General features: G+C 33.6%; 1 protein-coding gene across 3 annotated transcripts in view; it reads left to right on the forward strand.

Annotated features, from left to right (window-relative positions):
* Positions 1–9,955, forward strand: part of LOC117326189 (cell death abnormality protein 1-like) — a 62,927-nt gene extending 52,972 nt beyond the window's left edge. For 2 of the 3 annotated variants that reach the window (XM_033882835.1, XM_033882834.1), the window contains exons 30-35: positions 69–142; positions 657–782; positions 1,409–1,537; positions 2,853–3,007; positions 4,134–4,269; positions 4,981–9,955. In XM_033882835.1, the coding sequence (XP_033738726.1) occupies positions 69–142; positions 657–782; positions 1,409–1,537; positions 2,853–3,007; positions 4,134–4,269; positions 4,981–5,052 (692 nt within the window). In that variant the 3' untranslated portion in view covers positions 5,053–9,955. Of the gene's footprint in view, positions 1–68; positions 143–656; positions 783–1,408; positions 1,538–2,852; positions 3,008–4,133; positions 4,270–4,980 lie in introns of those variants that run through there. The other variant, XM_033882836.1, reaches the window with a different exon arrangement.

A 9,955-nucleotide genomic window follows, 5' to 3' on the forward strand; every position in this document is an offset into this window, starting at 1 on the left:
TTTAATAAGTACACAATGTGTATATTGGTGACCAGAATGTATCTATAATAGTTTATGGATATATCTAGCCAACAGATACAGACCACTCCTCATGTCCCAATCCCCAGAGAGAACAAACTACATCAACGCTGTCCTATTACCGGTAAGTTTCATAACAATGACATGGTGAGAAGTTGAATGCATAGAGAAGGGGTTCCTCTCTGTTTACTTGTCCTAATAAAAAACCTACATATCTGACGGTTCTGGACAAATATTACTGTCAATCACAACTCTTTTGCACAAGAAGAAACTGTATGCTATACATCGACTTATTTTCGCGAATGATCAATTTCCGTGAAAATAAATTGCCGCGAAATAGCTTCAATCACAGGAACAGTAGGTTTTTTATGACTGTAAATCTCGAATATAAATCGATGCGAAAAAGTCGTTTGACATGAAAACGCGTTGATGATGTTGCCGCGAGAATAAGATTGTTTAAGGTTAATGGAAATTTCATGCAAAGTTGGTATAGACGAAATTAATATTCACTGCAGGTAGAGAGGATTTTATTTAGTTTTTTTAGACAATTTTCGTTCTTTCAATAGACTTGTGATTTTTTTATTTGTATTCTGATCATGTCCATTCGTTATTATCGATGAAAGCCTTTCTTTTTTCAGTCCTGTAAGACAGAAAATGCATTAATAGTCACACAAATGCCAACTGACGACACTTCAGATGAATTTTGGGCTATGGTGTTTGATTACCAATCAACTGCCATCGTATTTCTGGACCCTAACGAGGAGGTAGTGTGCCGTATTCATTTTGAGCCATACTTAAATTTATAATTCTACCCTTAACTAGGTTATCTAATTCGTCAAAGGCTATTTAAGTTATATAGATCGTCATACATCAACTAGTTAGCCATAAATTGTATAGCTCGTCATACATTAACTAGTAAGCGATAAGTTATATAGATCGTCATACATTAATTATTTTGTCATAACTTTTTATATAGATCGTCATACATTTACTTGTTAGCCATAAGTTATATAGATCATCATACATTAATTGTTTCGTCATACCTTATTCAGCTCGTCATACATTAACTAGTAAGCGATAAGTTATATAGTTATAGTTCAAAGTTATAGTCAAAATATATTGTCGTCCGATGTTAAATAGAAAAGTTATCTAACCTTGTCATACATAACTGAGTTCGGCATACGATTTGCCGAAGTCATACGAATTTCTCAAAATTGAACAAACCCAGGGCTAAAAAACTGTACACCACAGTGATGTAAATTCGGTATCTTGCTTATCTTTTAATTCTATATTAAAACCGCTCTGCACCTTTTCTTTCTCTTGTCATTTGGTCTTTTTGTACATTTCTTGTGTTCTACGTTAATTTTGCATCAAATTTTTTTTTCTGAAGGTACTTCCAACTCAATCGAATCCTCAAATTGACACTAAGTCGTTTTCTGTTGATTACGTTCCAAACAACGATGATGCTTCTGACAGCTATAACCATTTACACGTCCAGAACATTGCTGTTACTAGGAAGGTAGGATATGTATTATCTATTTAAAATAAAACTCTGTTATATAACGTAATACACGTGAGATGTAATTCCACTTTTGATTGGTCAATCGAAACATTTTGTGGAAGTTTACTTAGACATGGTTTACTTATTAAGACTTTCGTTAGGTCTCCAATACGGCCCTATAGGTACAACAACACACTTTAAGGATTTACACTTACACAGAAATAAGTTACATACATGATCAGTCTATGAATTAAGATGATCAAAAAAGCACATTCTCGATGTAGATGTAAATGTAAATTTATCATTGGAATATTAAGTCCGGATTCAGAGAGTTCATTGCTTCAGTGCCCCTGACTGACCCCGGCTGACCCTGAATGATGTTAATAATGGTTTAACAGGGAGGTTAATAAGGGTTTAACAGGGAGGTTAATAAGGGTTTAACAGGGAGGTTAATAAGGGTTTAACTGGGGAGGTTAATAAGGGTTTAACAGTGAGCTTAAGAAGGGTTTAACAGTGAGCTTAAGAAGGGTTTAACAGTGAGCTTAAGAAGGGTTTAACAGGGAGGTTAATAAGGGTTTAACAGGGGGGTAATAAGGGTTTAACAGGGAGGTTAATAATGGTTTAACAGGGAGGTTAATAAGGGTTTAACAGTGAGCTTAAGAAGGGTTTAACAGGGGAGGTTAATAAGGGTTTAACAGGGAGGTAAAGGGTTGAATAGGGAGGTTAATACCGGTTTAACAGGGAGGTAAATAAGGGTTTAACAGGGAGGTTAATAAGGGTTTAACAGGGGGGGGGGGGGGAGGATAATAAGGGTTTAACAGGGAGGTTAATAACGGTTTAACAGGGAGGTAAAGAAGGGTTTAACAGGGAGGTTAATAAGGGTTTAACAGGGGGGGGGGGGGGGTAATAAGGGTTTAACAGGGAGGTTAATAAGGGTTTAACAGGGGAGGTCAATAAGGGTTTAACAGGGAGCTTAAGAAGGGTTTAACAGGGAGGTTAAGAAGGGTTGAATAGGGTGGTTAATAGCGGTATAACAGGGAGGTTAATGAGGGTTTAACGGGGGAGGGGCGGTTAATAAGGGTTTAACAGGGAGTTTAAGAAGGGTTGAACAAGGAGGTTCAGACGCAAGGATATGTATTAACTGGGATGATCAGACGGGTTAAATTGGCATCTACTTATAGTGGTGTACTTTTTTTCTGTATCAGCGAAATAAAAATCATTGTTACAAACAACGACGTCATTTGCCACGTTAAGGGCTGATAACATATTTTGCACCAAGGAAAATGTCTGCTACAAATATTAAATTATTTATTCGTGATTCGTGTATGTATAGGGTCTCGATGACAGCTTTTTGACGAATTCGTTTGAGATAACGAGTTGGCCTGCTGATGACAGCGAGTCTGTTTCCTCAATAATGAAAGCCAATTATGCTGTCCAGTCGTCTCAGTACGGCCGGAAATCACCTGGACCAATCACAGTTGTATGTAGGTAGGTTTACATATAGTTACATATCATTTGGACTTATCACAATTGTCTAGATTCTCTGTGGAGAAATTTATTCTGAAGATGGGTTTACTATGTTGGTAAGGTTACTCTGTATGTAAGTTTACTCTGTATATAAGTTCATTTTGTAGATAAGTTTACTCTGTAGGTATGTTTACTCTACATAAGTTTACTCTAGATAATTTTACTCTGTATGCAAGTTCACTCTATAGATAAGTTTACTCTGTAGATAAGTTTAATATGTAAGTATATTAACTCTAGATAAGTTTATTCTGTAGTTTAGTTTACTCTGTAGTTTATTCTGTAGTTTAGTTTATTCTGTAGTTTAGTTTATTCTGTAGTTTAGTTTACTCTGTAGTTTAGTTAACTCTGTAGATAAGTTTAATACGTAAGTATGTTAACTCTAGATAAGTTAACTCTGTAGATAAGTTTAATATGTAAGTATGTTAACTCTAGATAAGTTTACTCTGTATGCGAGCTTACTCTGTAGGTAAGTTTATTCTGTAGATGAGTTTACTCTGTAGATAAGTTTACTCTGTAGCTGAGTTTACTCTGTAGGTAAGTTTATTCTGTAGCTGAGTTTACTCTGTAGCTGAGTTTACTCTGTAGCTGAGTTTACTCTGTAGTTTATTCTGTAGGTGAGTTTACTCTGTAGATGAGTTTACTCTGTAGATGAGTTTACTCTGTAGGTGAGTTTACTCTGTAGATGACTTTACTCTGTAGCTGAGTTTACTCTGTAGTTTACTTTGTAGATGAGTTTACTTTTTAGATGAGTTTACTCTGTAGATGAGTTTACTCTGTAGCTTAGTTTACTCTGTAGATGAGTTTACTCTGTAGATGAGTTTGCTCTGTAGATGAGTTTACTCTGTAGCTGAGTATACCCTATAGATGAGTTTACTCTGTAGCTGAGTTTACTTTGTAGATAAGTTTACTGTGAAGCTGAGTTTACTCTGTAGATGAGTTTACTCTGTAGATGAGTTTACTCTGTAGGTAAGTTTACCCTGTAGATAAGTTTACTCTGCAGGTCAGTTTACACCATTTGATATTATGTTGTTATTGACCTGAAGATTCTTAACTCTGCAATGTTCAATATTATCTCTTACCCTCACAGAAACGGCTCTGACAAATGTGGAGTTTTTTGTGCAGTTTCAAACGCCGCCGAGACTTTGAATATGAATCGCTCTGCAAACATTTTTCTGATCACTCGACAACTGCAGTACCGCAGACCGTCCTTCATTCGTTCACTGGTATGTATATTTCCCAGCGGCTCATTTAGTTGCACTTAAACGTCTTCCATTACTAAAGAATAGAAATACACAGTATCTGTTGTATGTGATTTGCCTTACTATAGGAATAAGTTTGTGTAAAATTCGGTTCAAAGTTTATGTTGTAGAATATATTCCTCCTGAACATTTTTGTGGTTCCAAATTCCGGATTTCAAATAAGATTTATCTAGAAAAGTGTCAAATAAGAATATAAAACATGTCTTTTTGGTAATATGGGAAAAGTATTCGTAATCAAGAAAACCTGCCTTAGACAAATTTAAAACCAAAGAAAACCGCAGGGATCTGGACTATTTTTATAACTTGTCCTTTTAACAGAAATGTTTGTAAAAACACATTCATAATGTCATAGATATATCAGTATTCATATGTTTGTCGTGATCACTTACTGTGACCCAGCTTATTTTTGCGGGTATTTAACTTCCGCGAATCGAACAGACGATTGAAGTTCGCGAAATAAAATTGCCACGAAAATAAGTTTGTTTACAGTATAACATTGATGTGGTCAAGACAGGGTCTCAAGTCAAGCCACAAGTCATACAAATGAGTTACATAAGGGATATATTTGTATCGGATCACCTTTTACTGATCATTTGAGTTATTATTTAATAATGTACGATCTTTGTGTTCCTGATTTAGGAAAACTACTATTATTTACCACGTCCTGTTTTTCAGCATGAGTACCGGACCTGCTATCGGGCCGTGGCAGCGCATTGTGAAACCCTATGTGACTATGGAAATGTGTAATTTAATTAGCAAAATCTTCATTGTGTGTGAAATCAAGAGTGAGTTTGTGCATAAAATATACTCTTCTGTTTAAATTAAACGCCTCATCTTGACATTTAATCTGTCAAAATGTAAACATCTGTGTTATGTGATAAAAACACTCACCTCAAAGTTCCAATGTTTACTTGTACTCTCGAAGTCTTAATTAGATTTAGCTCCCTTATTGGGGTAGGAAAGCATACTAAGTATGAATCAGTGTGTGCACATTGTATGTTTATGCATGTTGGATGTATATTTTTGATGATGGAGAAAAACAGATTAAACCTAAATAAAAAAAAAATATATCCACTATAGGTAGATAGGACTTTATTTAGCTTTTTAAACAATTTTCGTTCTTTCAATAGGCCTGTTAAAATGTACACCGATTCCTGTAGAAAAAGACAGAAAATGCATTCATAGTCACACAAATGCCAACTGACGACACTTTAGATGAGTATCCTATTTACATGCACATGAGTCACAAATGACTCGGGAACATATTGATATGTTATTTGTTTTTTGTTTTTGTTTTTTTAAGTGAAACTGTCAAGTCTACAGAGGGATTTTTCCCAACTCTAAAAGTTGGTGCTACTTGTAAAGAAAATGAATATCATGTTCATGTATTTACATCATTTATATATATTTATATGCTTTGTAAATATTTTACATAGAACAGAAGATTTGCAGATGAATTATTAGTTGGAGTGTATGTAAATTACTATATATACATGTAAATAAAAACACAGGACGCTAAAGATCTACATATGTTAAGAGAGTGGCAAATTTGAAAACATTCATATGAATAACCAAATACTGTTGTTGATCTATTAGATAATATTTAGCCGATAAGAAATTATTTTTTTCTGTTGGTACATTCCCAGACTGTTGTTAGTCCATCAGATAATATCTAGCCGATGAGTAATTATGTTTTTGAGTTAGTCATTTCAAGAATTTCATTTTTTCCGTAGGGAATATCTAGTCGATAAACAATTTCATTTTTGTGTGTTAGTACATTCCAAGATTCGAAATAATATAGAGTTATTATGTAATATCTAGTCGATAAGTAATTATATTTTTGTGTTAATACATTCTAAGATTTGAATTACACCATTAGGTTATATCTAGTCAATAAGCAACTACATGTTTGTGTAAATACATTCCATGATTTTATTACTCCATTATGTAATATCTATTCGATAAGTAATTCTAGTTTTGTGTTAAAACATTCCATGATTTTTATTATGTAATATCTATACGATAAGTAATTATATTTTTTGTGTTAAAACATTCCATGATTTTTATTATGTAATATCTATTCGATAAGTAATTCTATTTTTGTGTTAAAACATTCCATGATTTTTATTATGTAATATCTATTCGATAAGTAATTCTATTTTTGTGTTTAAACATTCCATGATTTTTTAATACGCCATTATGAAATATCTATCGATAAACATTTTTTTTTCATTTGAGCGTATCAATTATTGAAGCAACGTAATAAGCTGCAATATATGTTGGTACAAACCAGGATTTGTATTAGTAAAGGAATCATCAATCTGAGTCTACTCAAAGAACTGTTTTTGTTAAGTTGCTAAAAACATAATTTATTTAAGTACACTGCGTCTACTCAATACGCTATTTTAGGTTAGTAAACCATAACTATTTCAGCAAACTGAGTCTATTCAATAAACTATTGATGTTGTTAAAAACGTAGACTTGAATTAGCAAATTGAGTCTACTCAATAAGCTATTTTTATTAGTAAAATCGTAGACTTATATTTCGTAATTAAGTCAATAAGCTGACTATTATTTATATCTATGATATAATGTATCATTTTTATGCAATGTATCTAACACATTTAGACGTGATCTGGGAGTCTGAAAGTACACAGTACCTTTGTGTGTTGGTTTGCTGTGTTTATCACCCCATAAACAGCCAAGGACATTTCAAGGCGGGATATCCTTGTAGTAGTTGGTGACTACCTTTCTGAACGACATACGGGAGGGTCGTCACATGTCATCCAGAGCAATTAGGGTAAAATGTCGTCCCCAAGGACACAAACACCACAGCTCAGACCAGTCCGTACTCTTGTGTGTATTATGAAAATAAGGCCTACAGTCAAGAATTTTAACTTGTCCCGTAGGTGATATCTAGTCAGTAAGTTATTGTATTTTTATGTTGGTAGATTTCCAGATTTGTATTACTTTATTAGGTAATATCTAGACGATAAGTAATGATATTTTTGTGTTAGTAAATTCCAAGGTTTGTATTACTCGATTTGGTAATATCTAGTCGATAAACAACATTATTTTCATGTAAGTGCATTTCAAGATTTTTATTACTCCATAATGTAATATTTTTCGATGAACAATTATATTTTTTTGTGTTAGTACATTCTAAGATTTTTAATTAGTCCATTAGGCAAAACTTACTTGATAAGTAAGTATATATATATATTGATGGGCTAATGTACTGACAGATCAGTATTAGAAAAACAAGTGTGAATTCTAGTGAATAAGCTATTTTAATTTTAGCGTATACCTTCATCGGTGTCAATTATTGAACCAACGCAATAAGCTATCATTTATGTTGGTACAAACCAGGATTTGTACCTGTAAAAAGAGACATGCCAACAAGATGTCACTATTGTTGGTTCAATTTTGTATGAATAAACTGATTTTTCTCAATAAGCTATTTTATGTTGGCAAAATGTAGATGTGTATAAGTAATTTGAGCCTACTTATAGACTTATATCTCGTAATAAAGTCTAGAATATTATGTATATCTATGATATAATGTATCATTCTTTCGCAATGTATCTAACACTGTTAGACGTGATTTTGGGAGTCTGAAACTGCAGAATACTTTTGTGTGTTTGTTTGCTGTGTTTATCGCCCCATGAACAGCCAAGGACATTTTGAGGCGGGATATCCTTGTAGTAGTTAGTGACTACCTTACTGAACAACATACGGGAGGGTCGTCACATGTCATCCAGAGCAATTAGGGTAAAATGTCGTCCCCAAGGACACAAACACCAGGATTATATTTTAGAACTAAACTTCCAGATAAAATATGATATGGAGTGCATTTCAGATGATTCCGGACGATTAGATAAGTAAAGGAAACCCGCCGGTTTGGTCCTATATATATTTTTCCCGCAAGGATTGCAAGTTAATGCTATTTGTCGATGAGATCGACAAGCAAAAGGATGGTAGTACATGTTTCCGTTCAGGGACAAGAAAAATAACATCCGTTATCGAATTGTTTTCTTGGTTGCTTTGTTAAAGTCCATTGCTGTAAGAACTGGTGTTTTTCGTTTTCGTACACAATTTCTTACATTTTATACATTTTCCATTTAGTGTGTGTTTATTTTTTTCGAATCAGTCACACATTTTCTTCATCCACCATGATGTTTTTTTTAAATACTCAATGGTTGATATTTTATGTCTGTTCTACCTTAGATCTTCTTGTTTGAATTGTATGAGATGCTACACTGGTATGTGGATATTTGCCCAAAGACTGTATGGTCATTCGTATCCGTGTCCATTTGATCAGAGTTAACAATGATGCCACTTAAAGTAGACAGTTTATTTGAAGGTTAATTAGAAACATTTCAGCGACGTCCAACAGTGTTGACCAGTATCATTATCATACATCATCACATGTACGGTAAATTGTGATTGTCCGAAGTCAGATAGAGTAGAGCGAAGATTGGTTGAAACGATTTGTATAACATCCACGTCCATTGGGAAGGCTTGGAGCAAATGAAACGTGCACCATAGAGACAAATTAACGCATTTGTGGCAAAATTTCATTTCATGATGAGTTTGCAATTTTCATTAAATAGTTACCTAATGAGAATACCGATACCCTATCACTCAAACAATCTATGCTATCCATCCAGGCAATTGCCTCGTTATCATTTATGTCTCATATGTTTATAAAAAAATAAATTATCATTTTTAGGTCTATTAAATTTTTGGGAAAATATTGACATTTTTTGCCAATATGTTATCTGAATTGAGTTAATGTTGTATTAATTAGTGAAACATGGCGGCCACCTACTTAATCGCCGCTGTAATTGTGATCCGGATGGTGGCCGCGGTTATGTACTTGTATAAGTAGGTTAGCTTTAAAAGCAAATTGATCCTGGCATAATAATCAAGTGCCTTTTCCTGGCTCTAAAATTACATCTTGGTGACGTACTCTAAAATGCATTCATCGGTTAATACCTATTTTTAAAAAAGCTTTACTTAAGGTACTCGGGCAAGACTCCAATCTTATCATTTGTGAAAGGTTATAGTGAGGTAAATGTTTAACCGTTCAAGTAGGTTCTAGTCACAAACGTTTAAACCCTGAAGTAATCAAAGTGTATTTTACTTAAACAGCGTGTCTACTTCTTTAGAGACTTAGGATTTTTTTTTCTGATATCGAGATATATACCTCACTCAATGACTGTTCTGGTTTAAGGATAGCTTCCATATTTAACGATGAACAGTCTATACATCCCATGATAGTCCAGACGTTACCAATGTTTAGATAAATATTCTTCATTAGAAAATATTTAATATCAAAAGGTAAGGTCTTATTTGATTTTATGATAAACAAATTAGATTGAAATTTCCCATGTTAAAATTATCACTTGGCCTGCTGGTACCTCCACCTAATCACAATACCAACATATTTGTCATAATGTTGATTCTAAATATCTATTCTTTGCCTCCGGCTTTTTGTTTTGATTTTATGTAGTGATATTCTTCTCATTTTGTCTTTTATGTCTTTGATGCAAAATTTATTTACATATGAATATGCATGTATATATGAAAAATGAGCGTTGTTTATGCGTTTGAGTGCGTTAATGAAATAAACTATTGTTCTTACTAA

This window comes from Pecten maximus, chromosome 4 (assembly GCF_902652985.1).
Source record: "Pecten maximus chromosome 4, xPecMax1.1, whole genome shotgun sequence".
Taxonomy (NCBI): domain Eukaryota; kingdom Metazoa; phylum Mollusca; class Bivalvia; order Pectinida; family Pectinidae; genus Pecten; species Pecten maximus.